General features: G+C 38.8%; 1 protein-coding gene and 1 long non-coding RNA gene across 5 annotated transcripts in view; one reads left to right on the top strand and one right to left on the bottom strand.

Moving 5' to 3' along the window:
* SLC12A1 (solute carrier family 12 member 1) overlaps positions 1–24,366 on the top strand; it is an 88,724-nt gene that overhangs the window by 56,780 nt on the left and 7,578 nt on the right. For all 4 annotated transcript variants that reach the window (XM_088839589.1, XM_088839587.1, XM_055435471.2 and 1 more), the window contains 6 exons: positions 573–679; positions 4,789–4,871; positions 16,573–16,716; positions 19,647–19,778; positions 20,012–20,123; positions 22,253–22,339. In XM_088839589.1, coding sequence (XP_088695715.1) covers positions 573–679; positions 4,789–4,871; positions 16,573–16,716; positions 19,647–19,778; positions 20,012–20,123; positions 22,253–22,339 — 665 coding nt within the window. The remainder of the gene's footprint in view (positions 1–572; positions 680–4,788; positions 4,872–16,572; positions 16,717–19,646; positions 19,779–20,011; positions 20,124–22,252; positions 22,340–24,366) is intronic.
* LOC129562412 (uncharacterized) overlaps positions 1–24,366 on the bottom strand; it is a 96,102-nt gene that overhangs the window by 37,682 nt on the left and 34,054 nt on the right. The window contains exon 5 of the long non-coding RNA XR_008687195.2: positions 5,718–5,873. This is a non-coding gene — a long non-coding RNA (uncharacterized LOC129562412). The remainder of the gene's footprint in view (positions 1–5,717; positions 5,874–24,366) is intronic.

Here is a 24,366-nt window from a genome sequence, read left to right on the forward strand (position 1 = left end):
ATTTAATTAGCTGGAAGCCATATCCTGTCATCTAATGGGGGGAATGAAACTTCTGGTATGGAAGATGGCTATTAATGATACTGTCATGTAAGAGGATTAGATTCTGGAAACATAGCTCAGTTATTCTTCAATAAATAATGTAAGTAGAATTTTCAGTGACTCTTCTATATAGGAATTTTCCAAACATGGATTTTATTGCTAATGACATTATGGATATAGCAGGTAGAAATGAGCTTTGAACCACTAAGTTACAACACGCATGCCAAGAGTTAAGCCAACCCTCACTTGATTTTAAATTATTGAACCATTTTAATGAGTGTATCAGAAGAAATGCAAATGACTGCTAATTTAGAAAAGCTACATTTCTGTCATCTAAAATCCATTTATGGCTGAGATGATTTAGAACTAATCTTTCTATTTTATGCTTGGGTACGGGCATGAAGGACATGCACTAAAATGTAATCTAATCTTCAGAACATTACTTCAGTGCTCTTTTGGACATTATTTTTCATTTGCAGAGGTAGCTTCCTGGTCTGGTAAGAACTGCTCATGTATTTATCTCCTCTGTTTAGGCCTCGGGCTTAGGAAGAATGAAACCAAACACTTTGGTGATTGGATATAAAAAAAACTGGAGGAAGGCTCCCCTGACAGAGATTGAAAACTATGTGGGAATCATACAGTAAGTGATGGCTTTCAAGACGTGCTCTTGTTTGTAAAGCACTAACCAGGGCAGTATATAACTGACACTGTTGTACAGAATAAATTGCCTGAGAAGACGACATTCCCCTGGTACTCTGAACTCTTTAGCACACTGGAAAAACACTGCCAGTATCAAAACTTGAGGGAATCGTGTCATCAGAGGAGAAGGGGTGGGGAAAATTCGGTATCAGAGAAAAAGGTAAATATAAAGAGTTACGATCTTAAAACCTATTTACAAGATTGAAAGGAGAGGACCACTAGGTAAGGAAGGAATTGTTTTTTCAAAAACAGTCGGAATCTTGGGTTGTCTGGTGTGCTCAATTCAGTGATCTTGAGTCTCACTTCTCCCTTTGTGATACAAGGATCCACATGTCAGGTGCCTCTGACAAGTAACAATGTTGGTTTGTGGACAAAAAGTGAGTTTAAAATGCATGTGACATCTAATATCTAAAACTGGAAGAAGTCGTGGGATAGGGATAATAATGCTAATCCTTAAAAGACTAGTTGGCACCAGGCTAATGTCCTTAACTTGAATTATCCCACTTAATTCTCACAAGAAGCCTTTGAAGTAAGGACTACTACTGTTCTGATTTTATGTGTAGAGACATAGACATTAAAAATTAAGTAAAAAGCAGAAAATGACAAGTTCTACAAGAGACAGAGCTGGAATTCTGACCCAAAGACCAAGTTCAAAGTTTAAACTAACAATCACAATGCTATGCAACCTTCAGAAACACATGTATACCCAAAATACTACCTGGCTTGGCTCCTTCTTTTAAGTAACAGAAGACAAATACTATACATACAGAGCAACTCAGGGTGTCCTCAGTGACAGTTCTAGAAAATTGAGCCTCTCTTCCAGGTTTGAAAATACTTAACCAGCTTTGTCTCAAGGAGGGTGATATTAGCTAGGCCTAACAGCCATCTTTTGTGTCAATAGCTCAGAAAGTGGAATATTTCCTCTGTCTGATTTCATACCACATGGTAGAGAACATGCCAAGAGGTCTGATTGCACTTAGGATTCCATAATACACAGGAAAAAATTCCTCACCCCTTCAAAGCAAGTATATACCCAGTGCTTCTTATACCAGGCTCTGTCTTCCGGCCTCTGCTAGAATGAGCATCACAGTTACCATTATTTGGGGGAGATTTAGGGAACACAACAAAATATTCCCATATTAGTGCTATTAAAAAGAAATACAAGAAAATAATTTTCATCTTCTGAAATTATATGCATTACTGACCAAGCAGTCATTTAACAGTCCTCCTAACGTGGAGAACCCACGTATTAAATGCATCCTCCTGAACTGTGTTCCCTAAACATATAACATCTGGATGCTGTGTGCTGCTATCTGGCTCTGACTGGTACTCTAAGGTCAGCGGGTTAGGGCTAAACCAGGTGATCAGGGACAGAATTTCGGCAGGCTTAGCAAACAGCTTTTAGATATATTTAAAATCACAGTTAGTTGCTCACCAGACATTCTTAGAAATGGACTAGATCCACACTAGTTATCCTGATTCTTCAGTAAAGTTTCATCCTCATCTTTAGAAACAAAGAGGGGTGGAATAAAAAGGAAAAAATAAGTGACTCTTCAGTCAAAGAGTCCATTAGTGATATAAAATTATCTGAGTTCATCTTCCAACCTCCCTACCATCTGAAATATTCCAAAATTTCAAAGAACCAAAATAATCAAACCCAGTAATATTAAGCTGGGGAGACTCCTGGCTTTTATACAAATTAATAATTGGTAATAAAAGTTAGTGTTCAGTTCAGTCACTTAGTCGTGTCCGACTCTTGTAAGGTGGATCAAATTTGTATTAGTATAAAACTTAGCTGGCTTGATAAAGTTTAATGATTTTATTACCACAGCAAATGTGGTCAAGAAGGAAGACAGTCAGATATCCATATTGTATTTCTCTAACTTTTTCATTTTGTTTTTTTAATGACTTAAAGCACAGTATTATTATTAACATAAAGGGGTATCACTACAATAGTACAATATTTTATTGATACCATTTTCTTTGAGTAAAAGATTTTAAATTTCATAATATTCATAAGTATGATTATGAATATTTAATTAGACTCTGTATGAATTTTCATGGGCTGTCATAACAAATGACCTCAAAGTTAGTGCTTAAAACAACACAAATGTGTTAGCTTACAAAAGTGTAGGTTAAATTCTGACTGTCCAAAGAAAGAAAAATACAATATGATATCATTTATATGTGGAATCTAAAATGATACAAATGAACATATCTACAAAACAGACAGACTCACAGACTTAGAAAATAAACTTAAGGTTACCAAAGAGAAAGGAGGTAGGGGAGAGATAAATTAGGAGTTTGGTATTAGTAGGTACAAACTACTATATATAAAATAAATAACATGGTCCCACTGTATAGCACAGGAAACTATATTCAATATCCTGTAATACACTAACAGTTCAGTTCAGTCACTCAGTCATGTCTGACTCTTTGCGACCCCATGAACCACAGCACTCCAGGCCTCCCTATCCATCACCAACTCCCGGAGTTCACCCAAACCCATGTCTATCGAGTCAGTGGTGCCATCCAACCATCTCATCCTCTGTCGTCCCCTCTCCTCCTGCCCTCAATCTTTCCCAGCATCAGGGTCTTTTTAAATGAGTCAGCTCTCCACATCAGGTGGCCAAAGTATTGGAGTTTCAGCTTTAACATCAGTCCCTCCAATGAACACCCAGGACTGATCTCCTTTAGGATAGACTGGTTGGATCTCTAATGGAAAAGAATATGGAAAAGAATATCGATATATAACTGAAGCACTTTGCTATACACTGAAAACTAACACAACACTGTAAATCAACTATACTTCAATTAAAACAAAAAAGTCTTACACCAACTCCCTGGGCTGTTTTCCCTTCTGGAGGTTCTAGGAGAGAATTCCTAGCCTTGCCTTTTCTAGGTTCTAGAGGCTTCCCACTGCTCATGGCCTCTGTCTCCATCTTTACAGCTTTTGATGGGTCAAGTCCTTCTCCCACCACATTGCTCTGACCTCGTCCTCTGCTTCCACATTTTATTAAGGACCTTTGTCATTATACTAGTATCCTGGTCCTGGATAATTTTGCCTAACACAGAATTCAGATACCTTTTGTGGAACACACTGTCCACTTTTTATAATCAAGGACACTTAGAAATAAGATTTATCAGGATATTACTTTGTGGAACTTTTGCTAGAATGGATCTATTATTTTAAGTGAAGTTCACTTATGGTTCAAATTTTGAATGGATATTCTTACTATACTGAACTTATTTATATTACTATTCGAAAATTCAGATTTACTTTGGCAAGAGACTCTTTTTGCAGATCTCCATAGTTTCTGGGAAAGGGTGACCAAATGAAAAGTCTCTTTGGGCTTCAGATCCATAAAAGATTGAACAAAGGAACTCCCAAAGAGAATATTTCAAATGAACTCAAAGTACCAATTGGTTTGTTCGATATTTAAGGGCAGGGAAAAAGTATTTTATAAGAATGGAGATAAAAGAGCTAGTGTTTCTTTCCCTTCTAGATAGTTTAATTCCATTGGGTTGGGTTTAGATAAGATACAATAGCCAACTTCAACAGGATAGAGTTGCCTTGAAAAGGTGTTACTTCATATGGTCTCTCTAAAGTCAATAATGAAAGTTTCTTAGAGGAACTGGAGACATTTTTAAATGGGAACTTGCTTTCAAAAATGTTGTAGGATTCCCTCTCAATGGGTAAGAGGTTTGGCTGATAATTTCAAAGGGTCTTTGTGGCCTTGTAACTTCTGTTCAATGATTGTTTTGTTTACATTAGAAAAGAATCAAATATTTTAAATAATCAAAATTCTAATTTTAAAATTCTAGTTGACAGTATTGTTTGAATAAGAGTTAGTTACCTTTCCTCAGAATACATTTTTAAAAGACATAAAGGGAAAACAAACGAACAGAAAAAGCATCAACTCTTGGCTATGTTCAAAAGTAAATTTTCGTAGTTTAATTACATTAAAATCCTAGAAGTTTAGTATGAGTCCAACTCTTGAGGATTAAGTGAGTCATTTAAATCACTAACTATTTTGTTTCCACTTTCAGTGATGCATTTGATTTTGAGATTGGTGTTGTCATAGTCAGAATCAGCCAAGGGTTTGACATCTCCCAGGTTCTTCAGGTGCAAGGTATGTACTTTCTTTATTCAACAAGCAGATATTCACTGAGCACCTGCTCCCTGCCTGGCATCGTTCTAGGTGTGAGGGGATAGTGCAGAGCCCAACACAGACAAACCCCGCCAACAGTGGAGCTCTTGTCAGGACAACGTTCTTGCCCTGACACGAGGCACATACCCTTTCCCTGTGTTTTTCTCATTGTTAACATAAGTGGTGTTTGTCTTGCTAACCAGAAACATAGAATAATTCAGGGCAGCTATCAGTCTTCTCATCACAAAACCACAAACCTACTAAAGGGCTTCCCTGGTGGCTCAGAGGTTAAAGCGTCTGCCTCCAATGTGGGAGACCCGGGTTTGATCCCTGGGTCAGGAAGATCCCCTGGAGAAGGAAATGGTAACCCACTCCAGTATTCTTGCCTGGAGAATCCCATGGACAGAGAAGCCTGGTAGGCTACAGTCCATGGGGTCGCATAGAGTCGGACACGACTGAGCGACTGAACGGAACGGAAGTATTATGAAAAATAAATACTTTTGGTGAAGTAAACTGCCCAATTAATTTTTGCAAGATGTTTCCAAAAATGAAGACTAATTATTTCCTTGGAAAACCATGTATTTTGTTTAAGAGTCTATGATCTGGTTTGTAGCTAATATGGAAATGAGCCTGAATGTATCATGCTGTGAATCACTAATCTAAGTCAGAGACAGAAACACTAATTCAGAGTCTGCTTTTTCCCTGTAGAGGATTCCACAAACTCCTTGTTAAGTCTTCGAGTATAAACATACCCTCTTGTGTATAAAGTGAAGGACACATCTAAAGAGTGGGTAAAACACTAGGATAGGGCACTAATCCTTGACTCACCTCTTTAGCTGAACTTCACAATGGAGTCCACTGACAAGATGACACTAAAACAGAAGGATATTTGGGGGAAACCTCTTGTGTACCAGGTATGGTGTTTATTGCAGTGCTGGGTAGACTGAGACTACTAAGAGTCTGTATCGTCAAGGATTCACGGCCCTGCAATGGAAATGGGTGCACTATTAGTGTGATAATAGGTATATTGTGGACTTTCTTGAGTTTTACACATTCATAAGTAAATGGTCTGTATCTCATGCCTTTGTTGCTTTTCTGTGAGCTGTAGTTTCTGGGAAGTGAGCAGCTCTCATTCCTGTAACTCTTGTAATCCAGTCATTCGTGTGCCTCCTTCATGAGGATTCAGTACGGCTGTGGTGCTGTAATCCCTCTGATAGGAACTCTAACTTGGTATAAAGCCCCAAAGGTCTGTTACTGATTTTTATTTTATATTGTACTATATTTCATTTACAGTGTTGTGTTTGTTTTAGGTGTATAGCAAAGTGATAGTCATATATATATATATGAATTAACAAAAGCAGTTCCCATCTTTTGATGGGGTGCTCATGGTTTATAACATAAATGGCATTATTTTGAGAGAGGGATAACTTAGGTACAGCATTGGGTTTTTTTTCTTTTTGCAGCTTGAGGCAGTTGTAAAATAACTTAATGTAGCTTTTTACAACTGTGTATTCTATAGTATTTTTTCATTTGGTGAGATTTTAACTGTTAATGTTTTTGGCATTGTGCTTTGTACCATTTATTAAATAAAAATTTAAAAAAAGGAAATGGGTGCACTATTAGTGTGATAATAGGTATATTAATAGGGTACTATGGAAAAGGAAAAAGGGGCATTTAACTCCAGGAGGGGTCCTGGCCAAGTAGGAGCTAACTAGGCAATGGTTGGAGAGACAAAAATGAGAATTTGAGCAACAGCATTCTTGGCAAAGAAGAGAGCAATAGCAAAGATATGGGACTATGGAGGAATGAGGTATATGGACAACTGAAAGCACATTCGTATTACTGAAGCAGATCATAGTGAAATATAAGGCTGGTGATAAAAGATCCTGATTTCAAAAGGCTCATTTGCCACATTAAAAAGCATGGACCATATTCTATGGACAATGAGGAACCGCTGAAGAGATCTGAAGAGAGGGAATAATATGGTGACATCTGAGTTTTAGATGTAATAGTCTTTCAGTTACATGGAGGATGGACTTGAAGAGGACTAGACCAGAGACAGAAATATAAATAAAAAAGATTTTCATAATCAAAGTCAGAGCAGGTGACAGCCTGGACTAGAGCAGCCTCTCTCAGGGGATGGAGAGAAAAGGACAGTGCATTTGGAGGTATAAAAAGTAGACTTTGGGGTCTGACAGGATGTGTGGGATGTGAGAGAGGGACAAGTGGAAAAAGATTCCTTGATTCCTTGGCTGACAGTGAATAGTGGTGCTATTAGTGGAAATGGGAACCACAAGAGGAGGAGTAGGTATAATGAAGAAATGTCTGGTTCAGTTGTAAACAATGTCCTATGGGAAATCCTACTGGAAACGTCCAATAGGCAGTTAGATAGTCCTAGACTTAAAGAACAAATCTGAACTGGAGATGTTGATTTAGATGTTTTGGGTCAAATAATATACCCCCAGTATTTGTATGTTGTAAGTCCTAACCTCTGTGTGGATCACCATAAACTGTGGAAAATACTGAAAGAGATGGGAATACCAGACCACCTGACCTGCCTCTTGAGAAACCTGTATGCAGGTCAGGAAGCAACAGTCAGAACTGTACATGGAACAACAGACTGGTTCCAAATAGGAAAAGGAGTACGTCAAGGCTATATATTGTCACCTTGCTTATTTAACTTATGTGCAGAGTACATCATGAGGAACGCTGGGCTGGAAGAAGCACAAGCTGGAATCAAGATTGCCGGGAGAAATATCAATAACCTCAGATATGCAGATGACACCACCCTTATGGCAGAAAGTGAAGAGGAACTCAAAAGCCTCTTGATGAAAGTGAAAGAAGAGTGAAAAGGTTGGCTTGAAGCTCAACATTCAGAAAACAAAGATCATGGCATCTGGTCCCATCACTTCATGGGAAATAGATGGAGAAACAGTGGAAACAGTGTCAGACTTTATTTTTTGGGCTCCAAAATCACTGCGGATGCTGACTGCAGCCATGAAATTAAAAGACGCTTACTCCTTGCAAGGAAAGTTATGACCAACCTTGATAGTATATTAAAAAGCAGAGACATTATTTTGCCAACAAAGGTCTGTCTAGTCAAGGTTATCGTTTTTCCAGTGGTCATGTATGAATGTGAGAGTTGGACTGTGAAGAAAGCTGATCGCCGAAGAATTGATGCTTTTGAACTGTGGTGTTGGAGAAGACTCTTGAGAGTCCCTTGTACTGCAAGGAGATCCAACCAGTCCATTCTAAAGGAGATCAATCCTGGGTGTTCATTGGAAGGACTGATGCTAAAGCTGAAACTGCAATACTTTGGCCACCTCATGCGACGAGTTGACTCACTGGAAAAGACTCTGATGCTGGGAAGGATCGGGGGCGGGAGGAGAAGGGGACGACAGAGAATGAAATGGCTGGATGGCATCACCAACTCTATGGACATGAGTTTGAGTGAACTCCGGGAGTTGGTGATGGACAGGGAGGCCTGGCGTGCTGTGATTCATGGGGTTGCAAAGAGTCAGACACGACTGAGAGACTGAACTGAACTGAACTGAAGTCCTAACCTCAGAATGTGGCTATATTTGGAGACAGCGTCTTTAATCAAAGAGGTAAGGTAAAATGAGATCCCTGGGTTGGGTCCTAATCCCATATGAATGGAGTCTTCATGAAAAGAGATTAGGACACTGACAAGCACAAAGGAAAGATCACATGAAGTCAAAAGGAAAAGATGGCCATCTGCAAACCAAAGAGAGAGGCCGCAGAATGAACCAACCCTGCCAACACCTTGACCTTGGTGTTATTTTCTAGAACTGCAAGAAAATAAATTTCAGTTGTGTTCTGCCCATATATATGGTATATATCATGGCAACTCTACCAAACAAATACAAGGAACATGATAATTAAGATGAAAATTGAAACTGTGACACTGGGAAAATACAACCCAAAAAGTATGTAAGAGTTGAGAGCCCTAAGGCACAAGACAAAAGTCCCAAAAGAAGACCGAGGAAGGAGTGGCCAGAGACGAAAAGGCAGCAGGAGTCTGTGCTGTCATGGAAGTCATGGGAGCAGAGTGCTCAGAATGTGAACCATCAGCATAGTCAAATACAGCAAAAATACCAGTAAATTACAAATGAAATATAATTGACATGGCACAGATAATCTTAGAGCAATGTCTGTAGTGCAGTGTTGACAGAATCCAGAGAATTAGGGAGATAATGTGAGATGATGAAGCAGAGAATGTGGATATGGCCCACCATTAGGAGCGAAGGAGAAAAATAAGGTTGAGGAGGTCTGCTATAGACCTTAGAATAGGAGAAGTGTTTGTTTCTAGGTGAAAAAAGAAATGGGTTCTAGAGAGTAGGAGAGAGTGAAGATGAAGGTAAAGAAAGAGATGGCCATGGAATCAGATCCTGGAGGAGCAGGAAGAATCAAAGGAAGGGCATGGATGGAAGAGTTGGCGTGACACAGAAGGAAACTGCTTCATCTTCTAAAATTGGAGTAAAAGAAGTCAGGATTGATGAAGGAGGAGAAGGGGACGACAGAGAATGAGATGGCTGGATGGCATCACCAACTCGATGGACATGAGTTTGAGTGAACTCTGGGAGTTGGTGGTGGACAGGGAGGCCTGGCGTGCTGTGATTCATGGGGTCGCAAAGAGTCGGACACGACTGAGCAACTGAACTGAACTGAACTGAACTATGTGGATTTGCAGGAGTGGTAAACTGAGGAAGATCATTCACAATATTCTCAATTATCTCTGTGAAGCTGGAGTAATTTTGCTAGTTGTCTGCTTTTTCTCTAGTGACATTTGATCTCTGGGGTTGAGAGGATCAGGGTTTTGCTGAGTCGGTTCACAGAAAGGAAAAGCCTGCACAAGATTTGAGAGTGCAAGTGGCTTATGGGTTCAGAGCCTCTTTTTTTGGCCATTTCACCTCTGTCTCATCCTAATAGAAGGGACCATGAGTGAATCAGGTGAATTTTATGATGTAACAATTCTTTTGTTGCAAGGGAGCAGGAGAAAGAAGAAATTAGAACAAGCATTTGTATAAGATGGAGAATCACTATCTGATATGTATACTCTATAATTCTGCATGAAGAACTTTAAAAAATAAAACTCAGAGTAGAATCCATTCTATGTAAAACTGCTGTGTTAAGGTTATCTTTCATGCCTTCAGCCTTCCTTTTTATGTCCCTTTTCTTTTTCATGGACCTTTTATTACATCTTCAGGTCAGATATACTAATTCTATGTGGTAGTCATGATTAATTTCTATTCCTTCCTAATAGAATGTAATGCATTAATAGCAGTAATAGCTAACACTTTCTAGCACTTACTATGTGCCATGTGTTATGCTTCGTGTTCACATGTATTATAACAGTTATCACCCCAACTCCCCTATCAGGCAAATACTATCATTGTCCCCATTTTACAGCTAATAAAATTGAGGCTTAACTAAGATTCACAGCACCAGTAGTTGGTAGAGCTAAGATTCAAACCTGTGTCTATTTGAAGCCTCTATTCTACCTTTTAAAAGAGGAGAACTACAGGACAATGACTTATATAACAAGAAGCAGTGGTGAAATCTGAGACACAGGAATGGAACAAAGCCATTTCTATCTATTCCTTAAAAAACCCAGTATAGGGGCTGTTTGACTATGGTAAGATAAACATGACGCTGAGGACAATCACAAGAACCTAATATTAAGAGACCTGGTTTGTTAACTTCTACATTTTAATTTTTCTGCCTTTTGAGTTGTCCTGTTTTTCCATCTAAAAAATAAGAATGCAAACTATAATTTGTATTAAATTACACATTTGCTTTGTATGTTGATCTCTTCAGGCTGAAAGATGTGATGCAGCTCCCACCCCTCACTGCTCCATCTGCCAAAATGCCCTGTCAATTTATTTCTATAAAGCAATACAGCCAGCAAATTCTGTATATTTCTGAAAGAATCCTGGCAGTGAACTGCATCCCCTTTTAATTTCCCGAGGGGTTATCTGATTTATATCAACTTTGATGTTTGAAATATTTTTGCTTCTTAGTCAAGGAAGGAAAAATGCAGTAGGATGCTAATAAAATAATTATAAGTACCAATTATCTAGAGTAAACCAAAATAACATTACACAAATACATGAACCTGCAGAAAAACAGCGGCATAATGATAGAAATTAACTTCACCCCACATTTCTATGCATTGTTTTGAAGTTTATGTAATTTATGCCACAACCCTCATATTAGATTTTGAATTGGAAGAAATAATCTTGCATTTCATTGTATTATACTGTAATACAGGGCTTAATAAGAGTCTGATAAATCTTAAGTATTGCATTACAATATGTTAATGATTATCATCATAGCTTTTCCAACACCGACACCACGGTGTCATCACAGATTATAATTTAAAGGAAATATTAGCAATTCAGAGTGCTCATATACTGTAGTTAATAAAGCAGTGAATAGAAATCAACTTTATAGGTAATTTACCAGCTAATGACAATTATTTCTATACTGTGTCACAGGCTTATGTGAGGAGAATAATTTTTTATGTAAATAAGATTGATGCTCATAGCATTATAACTTGTATACTGCAGCAACTCATCCAATACTGATGGCTGATAGTTTCTCTTAAGAAGTTAATTTATTGCCTGACAACACACAAAAAATTGCAGTATTTCACATTGCTCACTTCCCAGGGGTATTTAGCAAGTTGCCAACTACAACATAGAGTCCAAATTGTACTGGTAGGAAATAAGGTGATGAGACGTGATTCGCAATATATTGCGGTCAAGTGTTCCGTGGAAGTACTGCACGATTTATGACCATCTCAGAGCGCGAGGATTCTGCTGTGTCTGATGGAGCGGCTTAGCAAAATAAAGACAGATGGCAGTGTAGTAAATAATCACTTGATTGGAAGGTGACCACTACAGGATTGCTTCCTGCCTTCAATTCAACTAAACTTCACCTGGGGTACAGCACATTGATTCATGTGAGCATTTACAGCTTTGAGTTGATTGACCAAGAAAGAATCATAATTTAATAATTAATAAAGAAAAAGGATGCTGTGAAGTCAGAGGGTACGCAATTCCTCAGTGGTTTCCCTGCTCTCTCTTTTGTTGTCAGGTAATTGACTACTCTCTATCCTGAAGATTCAGACTGAATTTCAATTGTAGAATCCTGCCTATTTCTAAAAGACATGTTAAAAGAGGAAAAAAAAAAAAAAAGACTGGAATAGACCATTCGAGGCAATCTTGACAACTAAATTGAATTTCAAAATAGTCACTGCAGTTGGTTACCATACAATCAATTTATAAAGCACTTGAAAATAAACCAACTACTGTTCAAGTGGTTTTGGCATTTGCATGAGGTTACAGCTCAGGCTTCACTCTTTGTTCTTCCTATGAGAACTGTTTGGGGATATGCAGGAAGCCTTGGTTAGAAACTCACGCTCAACTGATAGATCCTGAAAGTCTATGCTTTTCTCCTCCATCATTAGAACCTCAGGGATTCTCTTAATCTTGGCATGAGAGAAAGGCAGGCTCTTACTCTCTCTCTCCCGAGCAGTAAGGCTTTGTAAATATGATATAATATGAAACTATCTAGTATGCAAGATTCAGAGTCGTACCAGTGCCCAGATGGTGGCCAATTCCAGGGTAACGAGCCCTTTCCTCATCTCTCATTCTTAGGGTTAATCCCACATGTCCTACCTCCGTCATGTGCCAGCCTGATCTGTACTGTTAGCTGCTCTCAACTCCTCTTCTTGTAACTCTGTACAAGGCATGAACTCTCCTTTCAAACATTGTCTTTTATACCAACACCCCTCCATGCATGCACACTATATACACCCCCCACCCCTGACAGCTCTTCACTTGTTTTTCTTCCTTTATAAAGATAACTGTGTCAAATGTATTCCACCACATGAAACAGAACTGACCTGTTCTTTTATTTCAGCAAAATATTCTTGAGTGATGGGCACTAGTGAGGCATGAACACATCTAAGAATGTTTGAGAGGGAGCCTGGGAAAGCTAAGCATAGGCTTTGGAATCAGATAGGTCTGGATTCAAATTCAATTACTCTAATGGGAATAACTGTAATACCTACCTCACAGGTTTGTTGTTTCAGATTCAAGGATGTGATGGCTGCACAGTGTTTGGCATTGTACTTCACACAAAGTAAACTCTCGATAAGTGGTGGTAATGAAATGTGACATAAGCTACCCTCAAGGAGTTTACAAATTAGTGGGGTTACAATAGACATGTATCTTAAAACTCTATTCCATGTCACATAGTTTAGTTAGTGGAATAAAGTTTGAAGAACAATATTATTAAAATATGAAATGTTATGGAAATTTCTCGACTGAGAAATTTCTCAACTGAGATGGTTGTTTTCAAAACATGCAGACTGAGTATTGCTTCATCAGGGAGATACTGGAAGTCAGAGCACATCACTGATGAAGGACAGTAGAGGGATGAACACTAGAATTGGAAACAGAAGACTGGGGTCACCAGCTGTGCAACCTCGGACAAATCACTTGAACTCTCTAAACCCAAGTTTCCTTCACAGTAAAATGGGGTGGGGGGGGAATGGGGAGAATGTTACTAGCTCTGCTTTCATCCTAGTACTCATGCTGGGATGAAATAAGACACTGTTGGAAAGAGCATTGTGAATCCTGAATATCACAATGTAATGGTTGTGGTGGTGGTTAGTGGTAGCGGTGATGAAGTGAGTAATTTTCAGTCAGCCTTATGGCAATCATCACATCTATCCACTCCTATTCCCTTGCCTTATCTCTCCTGTGATAAAAGGCACACTTTTACAAGTCAGCGAGCCAGTGCTCCAGTTGAAAGAAATGTTTTGACAAAGTCTACTTGTGATTTCGCATGCAAACAGAGGCAAGCAGGAGGCCACATAGATAATGCAGGAGAATAGATAATCAAAACATCACTTCTACTTAGCACTGAAAAGAGAAAAGGAGAGAGTGCACAGAAGGAGGCCTTAGATCACCTACAAAGTGCATAATAAAGAATTAACTTTAATAAAAGTTTGCAAAATCACTTTGAGTGACCATACCACTGTCTGCATCTGAAAGTCTAAGATGTCCAAGCAAGCAGACTTTAGCCTTTAGAATGGACTCTGTCAACCTCTGTCTCTGTCATCTGTGAGGAAACTGCTGAATCTGACTCGCTCACACAAAGTCTGGTTTTGTCTCGCAGGCCTGGGATTTTGCAGTTTGCTCTGTCCAGGATGGGCTTTGCACATACTTTCCGCACATTATTGGAGTAGCTCCCGGTTCACTTTAGCCAGCTGAATCCTTACAAAGGAGAATTTATTTTTCCCCTCCTTTGTCCAAGTTAGAGGACAAAAAAACATGGCAACTAGCGGCTAATCACAGGGTATGCTGGAGCCTGCCAAGAAAATAAAAGGAAAAGAATCCTCTCTCCAGGGCAGACTTTGCAGTTGCCCCTAGAGGAGCTCAGCAAACACTTGCCTTCCAGATGACTGCAAAGAATAGGTTACCCCACAGCCGACCCCTTGCAACACCCCACAGAGTGGGCAACAGTTGGGGGCCATCACCCAGGATAGTGAAGCTGCTGCTCTGGGGCAGCCTGCCATATGTACCTGTATCCTTAGGGTCTTCTATTTAAAATGACAATTTAGAAGAGACCAAAGTTTTGGGGAATTAGCTTGGCATTACACCATGTACCTGAGTGTTTAGGTTCATCTGAGGATAAAGAGTTGGAGGTTAATAAAACAACTCTGAAATAATAGCAAGAAGCCAACAACAGAAGGTGTTCACATTGGATAGCATGAAGAATTTGGAGTCAAGCAGACTCCTTTGCATTGGAACCCTGTGATTTGCTGGGTGACATCAGACAAATTACCTAAACTTTCTGAGCCTCAGTTTCTGCACCTACAAAATGAGGATAATAGTAGCTTTCTCAGAGTTGTTTGGGAATGAATAATGTGCAGCATAGACCCTGGCACCTGAGGAAAGTACAATAATAATTAACTTCTAAAATAACTCCCAGGCTTCTCAAAGTCCTTGATTTGCTTTGCATGACTAAGCCCATTTCCAGAAGGTGCATAAATACACTGCCTCTAGAAATGCACTCATTGCTTTGTTCTCTAAGGAGCAACAAAGCACCATGCAGGACCTGTTGCTTATTCTTTTTGCAAAGCTAGGAAGTGGGAAAGGTGAGGGGTTATGATTTTCCATTTCACAGATAGGAAATAAGAGGCATAGGAAAAGTAAGTGACTTGCCCAATGTCACATGAAGCCAGCAGCAGAGCTGTAATTGGTTATGACCCCAGTGCAACACAGCGTATGTTCACCTTTTGAAAGTCAGGCATAAGCAACTATTGTCTAAGCTTTAATGCCATTCATCTAATTTCTTAGATTTTCTATAGCTGCTGATCTTGAGAACCTTTGAAGCTTTGGGGAAATCACATGGATGATTTGACCTTAAATCTCATGCCACTGGCAAAAGATTAATCGCTGGAACCTGGAAAGGGGCCAAACAATTCTGTGTAGCTGAATAACAGCACTATCTAGGGATGTGACTGTCCTGACAGATTTAGTTAGTACATAATTGATAAATCTAGAGTTTGTATAGCTTTACTTCCCAGAAAGAAAAGGCAACAGGGTTGACATTTACAGAAGCCCTTCCAGTGTTTTGTTAACACTGAATCTAGGTTTTCTACTCTTCCTCCTTAGCTCATTTTCTAAGGTTCTGTTCTCAGCAGGCAAGAAAATGAGGGGATCTGAGGGGATCTGACAAGACTCTCACCTTACCACTGTAAGCAAGAATGTCTATCAGTCTTTCCCACAGTCATATGACTGCCCTGATCCATGCAGGTTGAGGCCAGCAAGGGATGCAATGCATTACCTAGCAGCTAGGAACTTTTTGTCACCATCAGAATCCAGGAAACATAAAAGGCATCCAGAACCAGCATCAAAGCTTGGAGAGCGGGTCTAAATCCTGGATAGGTCATTTTATATAGCTTGACTCTTATTGCAGACTCAAGTGTCGTGAGGTCCTTTTTAGTAATGTGGACTCTGACAGGCGCACAGAAATGTCAGCTTTTATTTCTTTTGCTTTGGTCACTCACTCCAGAAAGCATTTTACTTACTGGAAAGACTTGGTGGTGGTAAATATTTTTCACTGTAAGTTTATTATCAGATCTGGTTCTCTTTCTTTAATTCTTGTTCTCTAGTTTTATGTTTCAATTCAGGAGGCACTGCTTTGTGTCTGATATACACCCAGCATACTTCTGTAATTTTGTTACTCCCAGTTGTAAAATATCTTGGCCCGGTAGCTTAGATCAGTAAATCAGTAGCTTTCCGTGTACAAGATCTTATACAGTGGATCTGGTATCTTGTTTTGTCAGTAGTAAATACAGATGGCATTAAATATCCTCCTCCTTTGCCCTCACAAATAAAAAACTCAGTGTCCTCATGTATTATAACTTAACAGAGCCAGTTTTCTGAGCTAGTTGTTACTTTCTGAATATAATTTATTGATACATGTTACTTCTAAAAAACCATTCAGAAAAATCATATTATGCATAAATAATCATTTAATTGCATAGTCACACCATTTTCAATATTGAAATCATTAGTTAAGACCGTTCCTGGAAACTTTGTTGTCCCAAGTTAAGTAAGTGATTTTTGTCTTCTTTCATCAGACGAATTAGAGAAATTAGAACAGGAGCGGCTGGCTTTGGAAGCCACCATCAAAGATAGTGAAAGTGAAGAAGGAAATGGAGGCATCCGAGGCTTGTTTAAAAAAGCTGGCAAGCTGAACATTACTAAGCCAATTCCTAAGAAAGGTAAGTGCTTTTAAGATTTACAAGAAAAGTTACAAAATGAGCCAAAACGGATCTTCAGGGGTCAGTAGTAAATATCTAAAATACTGGGGGCATTGTGTGTAGGTAAGGACTAAAAGACATTTCCTTAGAGAAGATAGTATGGCTAAAGGTAGAAGCTATTGTCACTTATTAACAACATTCACCCCTTTGTATCATCTTACTGTAAAAGCTTTCTGTTTTAAAATAATATTTAGTTTCAAAGATATATAGTGGTTCAGTTCAGTTCAGTTCAGTCGCTCAGTCGTGTCCGACTCTCCGCGACCCCATGAATCACAGCACGCCAGGCCTCCCTATCCATCACCAACTCCCGGAGTACACTCAAACTCATGTCCACAGAGTCGGTGATGCAAGCAGATTGAATACCATAAGAAGCAAAAAAAAAAAAAAGTTCTTAGTTAAGATGTAAAGGGGATAGAAGTTCATGACCTCATACTGAAACTGGTTTATCTATACACACACACACCTTGCAGACATTTCAGCAAACTGAAAGTCGACTGGTACAGGCAAGTAAAGGATCCAGGTAGAATTTTAATTTCAAAACTACATCTTTATCACAAACCAGAATTCTGGACTTGGAACTTCATTGACACTAATTACCTGCAGATTTTGGCTAAATGGTACGCTTATCTCTGAATGTTCAGTGTACATCCCAGGAATGGAAGACCACAGAATGAGACCTTGTTATAAGTTTTATAAACAGCTGATTCAAATGACTGATTTTTTTTTTTTTAATTGCTCTTTACAGAAACAGTTTTTTTTTTTTTATGAGGTCCACAGTGACCTCTGCTGGTAGAAAATTAGAATGTTAAGGTTCATTTCTTTCACGCACAAATAGTCCTGTAGTTCATGAAGTCCTTCACTGGTATGAAGCCCAGGAAATATCATTTCTTTGGCAAGGTCTCCAAGTCAAGTAGAAAGATCCAAATTGAGACTTAGCAGGCCACTGGTCTATGTTGATAGGAGCTAATCTTTCAAAGAGGCCATCTCTTTACTCTGGCAGAGGTTTGGTTCAGTTTTCTTATTTTCCTACTATGACTCAAGGACCAAATTTAACCTGTAATACAACATTTTTGTATATCTACATAGCATTATGAGAAACCCAAACATTTCTCCCCTTCAAATACTTAGAGGTACCCTTGGGTGCCAGAAACATCTGATTGCCTAGGGGAGAACCTACTGGGTATTACCTTCCTCAAAATGACATTTTCTAGAAAAATGATGTGTTTGAATCTTAAGTTGGAGGTACATCAAGTCTTTCCAGGTATAAATATTAGAATAAGACCCTCTGGATACTAACTATTATCGTCTTTCCTTTTCAATTGTTTGGTGTAGTCATGAGAATTAACTACCCATTGAATCTGCTCTGTGCAACAGTACAGCCTGAGAAGCAATGGAAAATCCAGAAGTCACAGCCCATACTCTCCTCTAGCTGTTGGGGAGGAGACAAGTAATAAGGTCCTTATTAGTGAAAGTGGAACTTATTTATTCTGGAACCCTGTTTCTGCAGGATAATACTTTTGGCAAAAACATACATCTCTGAAACTCAGCATGTCTCACTGTTCAGAAAAGCAAAATTACATTATGTTTTGTTTCAATGCCTAAATTTTCAAGCACAGCTCTGAAGTAGGCCCCTTTACTGCTCTGGGCTTTTGTCAGTTGAGGACTCTTTGGAGTTCTAGATCAGGACCAGCTCGGCCTCCAGGCAGTCATATGGGAGTCCTTTGGATGCTCTGATCTGCTTGTAAGTGGGGGCAGAGTTTGGCCCACTTGGTAAAGATACTTACTTTCTCCTTTAGCGGTCCTGAGATAGAAACAATACGAGGTAATTGCTTCAGAACTGACCAGCCCAACCTTGGAAACAGCAAAAGACAGAACAAAGCATCCTGAGACCCTCAGATCAGAGAGGAAGCTCTAACGAGGATGTCAGCTCTGCTCTAAGCACGATGCTGACACTATCGCTTTGAAATAGAGCAATGAAGTCACAACTTTCAAAGATGTGGAAATGAGAAATAATGCAGAGGGTGTAGCAAAGAAACACCTACTGGTGAATAGGAACGATGGTTCTGCTCAAACACTGCCCTACTTCCCTGGTACATTTTCACTGTGTCCATGTTAGGGTGGAAATTGCACTAAAATATTTTTAAGTACTTTATGTACACCCTTAACTGTAACTCAAGAAGAGGTCATTTTAATCCATATTTCCTGGCTTTTTCATCTCATTCACAGAGATTCAAATAGCTCAAGTGGCTTTACCTTAGACTCACAAGATGTCAGGAAAAGAAAGCAGAAGAGTAAGCCAGGCCCGTGTTAGGACCAAAAGGTCATGGAGAGTTGAGATGCTCAAGGTCCCTGGCAACCTTTATAATCCAGACATTTCCGGAATTCATACCAAAACTGTGCTCAAATGAACATATTGTCTAGCGAAGGAGTACTTCTGATTCTTTTGGTTATCTCTAGAAAACCAATAACTGCATGTTCTATTAATACTTTTAAGTACATGTGATATTGTAACCTGAGTTATATATGAAATTTAGGAAAATGAGGATATTTGGGTTTTGTATCAGATAATTTAGCTTTGCTACATGTCTAAATAATAATTCTGCACTGAGACAGATTACTAAGGATCTGAAAAAATTCACTACTCTATAATAAAAACTGTAATCATAAGATCAATATCAAATTTTTCTGACCTATGGAACGTGATCTAAATTATTGTGGGATTTGATCTTTATCTTTTCTTTTGTGGCGAATAGGGCTCACTATTTTCCCTTAAGTATAAAAAACACAAAGTCATGACCCTTCCTCTATTTTCCTGAATAGATCTATTTGCAAGTTATTTTGTTTCTTTCCTCAAAAGACAAATGGATGTACTACTTTCTCTTTCGTTACAGATAGCGGCATTCACACAATCCAGTCAATGCACGTTGGGGAGTTCAACCAGAAACTGGTGGAAGCCAGCACCCAATTTAAAAAGAAGCAGGGAAAAGGCACAATTGATGTTTGGTGGTTGTTTGATGACGGAGGTAAAAAAATTCCAGAATACACACTAGAGAGCAGAATTTCTTGATAAATTTAACAAACTGCATGGGAAGGTATATGAAAACGGTATCAGTTAAAGAATAACATTTCCGTGTTCTCTAAAGATTTAAATTATTTAAGAGCTATGCGTGTGGGAATGAATACAGATATAAAGCTATTCATTTCCTTTCACTTGGATATGCTCATCCTTTCTGTCATAATTTACTCTTTTTTTCAGGGTTAACACTCCTTATCCCCTATATCTTGACTCTCAGAAAAAAATGGAAAGATTGTAAATTAAGAATCTATGTCGGAGGGAAGATCAATCGCATTGAAGAAGAAAAAATTGCGTAAGTAATTTATCACTTGTGCTGAAGCATTTTTGATGTTTGTTGCTTGACTGCTTTAATTTTAAAAAACTTTTAAGTGTCTTTGAGGCACAATAAATTTAAAGACAAAAAGTCACCATGCTAGGCCTTAGGCTTGCTTGGTTTCTGTCAATAAATTATCTGCGTAATTTTTCTAATCATTGTCTTCAAGTCCTTTTATCCCCTTCCACAAATGCTTTCAAATAAGCATTTGGCATGGAAGCCCATCTCAAGTCTTCAGTGAGAGCATCATTATCTTGTATAATGTTTATTTTGTTCTGACTAGTAAATGCATCCAAGAAAGGAAGAGTCTGAAGGCATCTGTGTCCAAATTCTGTCCTGTTTCTTCTGGGAGATTCAAACCTGTTAATTCGAGGCAGTCTCTAGCCTAGCACACTTAGAAGAAAACAGAGAAATGGCACCCTGTCCAAGCCCCAGCTCTGCCACTGACAAGATGTAGGACTTTGCAACAGTTACTGTACCTATCTGGGTTCCCCCAGTTTCTCACTTGTAGTTTGAAAGTGTTTAAATGCGAGACTATTGGTAACTCTTCTGATAAAAATAAATAAGTAAGCCAAGTCCCATGGTGCTAAGTCTGTTCCTTTCTTATTTATTTAGTCATGGAGAGTTGATCTCTAGTTGTGAGAGCAACAAGCATGCCAAGAGTGTAGTGCATCCAAAGATCTCTGGAGGAAACATAGAGAATGACTTTTGGCAGCCTGCAGTCCCTCATGGCATGCCTAAGTCCTAGCCCTTCCTGGAATGGCTACTTCCAGGAATCACAAAATAATGACTGGCTCTTCAGTTCAGTTCAGTCGCTCAGTCGTGTCCTACTCTGCAACCCCAAGGACTGCAGTGTGCCAGACTTCCCTGTCCATCACCAACTCCCAAAACTTGCTCAAACTCATGTCCATCAAGTCAGTGATGCCATCCAACCATCTCATCCTCTGTCATCCCCTTCTCCTCCTGCCTTCAATCTTTCCCAGCATCAGGGTCTTTTTCAATGAGTCAGTACTTCTCATCAGATGGCCAAAGTATTGGTGCTTCAGGTTTAGCATCAGTCCTTCCAGTGAATATTCAGGACTGATTTCCTTTAGGATGGACTGGTTGAATCCCCTTGCAGTCCAAGGGACTCTCAAGAGTCTTCTCCAACACCACAGTTAAAAAGCATCAATTCTTCAGCTCTTAGTCATTTTTCCACATTGTCTCTCCCTTCTTAGAAAGTTATTATATATATCTAATTCCTCTTAAAGAAAATTATACTAAAATGGAAACTAACATGAGGCCTACAATAATTTATATTTTCTTAAAGCCTCCAGTACCTTATTGAGACAAGTGATGAAATTTGAAAATGGTTGGTGGATAAGATAGTAGCAGGGCATTCATGTTAAATTTCTTGATTTCAGAAACTGTACTCTGTTTATAAAAGAGAATGTCCTTGCTCTTAGGAAATATTCACTGAAGTACTTAGAGGTAAAGGGGCCTGATATGTGCAACTTACTTTAAAATGGCAAATAGGTAGGACGTAGAAAGCCAGCAAGCAAAAAAGAGAGAGATAGAGAAAAAGTAAATGACAAATCAAATGGGGCAAAACTTAAACAACTGGTGACCCTGAGCTCTCTTTGCATTGTTCTTGTAATGTTTTGGAACTCTGAAATTATATCAAAACGTTCAGTTGCTAGGGGGAAAAAACTTTTAATCTACAACAATATAATATATAATAATTATTGGTTTGTCAGTAGATTGTCGTAACTCTATAAACATTATCAGCAATCATCAATAAGTATTGAGACTTGTTCTCTTTTTCCCAAATGATAAGGAAGAGTGGACAGTGCCACAACTTTTTCCCTGAAACATGAATGCAGAGCTGGGTCTGCTGTTTCCAGTGACTGCACCTACAGAAATTTCTCTTTGCCTTTGGTGGAATAATTTGGTCCACATTTATCCATATTCATCAAGTGCTACAATGGAAATCAAATACTAGCCAAAGCTTTTGTCCAAAAGCTAAGCTGAAATAAGACATGATTGCTTTTGATGTCTTAAACACAAAACTCTTTGATTGAAAATAGTTAAATATTCAATGATGAAGCATTTTTGTCTTTTATTTTCAGAATGGCTTCCCTTCTGAGCAAATTTAGGATAAAATTTGCAGACATCCATGTCATTGGTGACATCAACATTAAGCCAAACAAAGAAAGGTATGAAATATTTAACAAGATCCACTGTTTATCCATGGTAAACTCTCTCCTCTTTTGTGTTGATTATTAGAAGGTTAAAATGTTATGGGTTTACTGCTGTGACTTCCTGATAGAATGTCATAAAAGGGGATTTTAAATAATCATGACACAGAGCTATCAGGTTCTAATGGAAGGAAAAGATTTTAAGGTGAAGATGAGCTTGAGAAGAAGAACTGCGGAAACATTGTTTAGTTAGCATTTTAGAATTACCTTTCACGTTAGGCTTTCTATGGCAACAGTAGCAGGAAGCATAAGCTCAGAAAATTCAGACCTGAGCAGTCAGGGTAAGTTTACATTATTTAAAGTTACTGGTGGGGCATCCTGAATTGGGAAGCCTATGAGAGCCCCTAAAGGGGATTTCTAAAACTATCTGAAGCCTGGCAAGGAAAGGTATTGGTTCCAAAATTTAAAAATGAAAAAACAAATTGACATAATTGTTTAAATGCCTTCAAAACAGCATCATTTTAACCTCATTAATTTTTAAATTTGTGAAGTCCATGATATTTGGAAACAATCTGTAGGTTAGATCTTCATAGGAGTTCTCAGAGGTATAAGAAGATTGTCTGGAAATTACAAAAGTTCATAAATTAAAATATTTAGAGCAATGACTTCACAATTATAAAATATTTTCAGTTGTTTACAGTTCAAAATCATGTTGAGTGTCTCAGTTTAGTACATTTGATTTGGTATGGCATGGGTTCTCCAAGGGTGAGAACAGGAGGTCTCAGTATGGCATAGGTCCTTGCTAGACTCTCAGACCTCTTCTCATTTCTGTTGACCACCATTTCTCCTTCCTCCTGAAGTTGTTGATGAGTTACAACTCCACATTCCTCAAACCTTCTTGCTCTTTCCTTCTTCTGATTCATTGTTATCCCAGATGAACTTAGTAACTAACTGAAAATTATCCAGATTTAAGATGCATTCTTATTGACCAAATGGCAGCCTTGAACCTCATGTCATTTGAGGGTATTCATGATTCCTCTAAGGCTATGCGTCAGCTAAAACAGCTTTACAAAATGTCTTAACTGCAATAAGAAAGCTAGAATTGACAGGGTTGACCTGGATTATTACAATGTAATATTTCCTTATATCATAAATACCACTAATGCCTTTCATTCCTATATTTCTACAGTTATAAAGTTAAGAAAAATTAGGAACAGATTTATCATTCTCCTTGGTAAATGGAATTAAGGTTTTTATATGAACTAAGTTGTCATGCTGTAACCTCTGGTAGCCTTGCACATTTCATTTGAAGAATTTTAATTCCTAAGTCATTGCCCCTTGGCACTTGCAGTGATGTGATCAAACGGGCTCATCTTATAGCTCTAATTGGAGGAAACACATTCTCTTCCATAACACAGCAGGTACAATGGTTCCCCAGTATGTGCCACTTAGCACCAGACCACAGCCTGCCAGCTCTCTGCCAATACGGGACCGTTTACTGTTGTCTAGAGCATAGTTGAGGAGGAGAAGGGGGAAACAGGATGAGATGTTTATACAGCATCACCAACTCAGTGGACATGAGTTTGAGCAAACTCTTGAGATAATGAAGGACAGGGAAGCCTGACGTGCTGCAGTCCACGGGGGCCACAAAGAATCGGACATGACTTAGCAACTGAACAACAACAAGAGCATAGGTCACAGTGTCCCCGACTGAACTGGGATTCTCTATAATCCCTGACTCAATGCTGGCCACAGATCAGTCACCTGCTTCTTGTAACTGAATTCTTCTTGCTGTTATTTGTCTTAGCAGCAGCTAAGGACTGTCTGTGCTTGCTGATTAATTTGTTTCTATATCCTTTGCCTCTTTACCCATCAATATGATTTTCTCTACCCAAGTCTCTGTATCCTTCCCTCTGTTTTGTAAGTCTCTGCTAAGCAGCCATGGTCACCTGTACACCCATCCTTTCTGTTCTGTCCCTGAGGATGCTGATGTATCACTAACCATGCCTCTTCCTTCTTTGAGTGTCCATCACAGCCTCGACGCT

The sequence above is a fragment of the Moschus berezovskii genome, chromosome 9, assembly GCF_049115385.1.
Source record: "Moschus berezovskii isolate FMDL1 chromosome 9, NW_MosBer_1.0, whole genome shotgun sequence".
NCBI lineage: Eukaryota > Metazoa > Chordata > Mammalia > Artiodactyla > Moschidae > Moschus > Moschus berezovskii.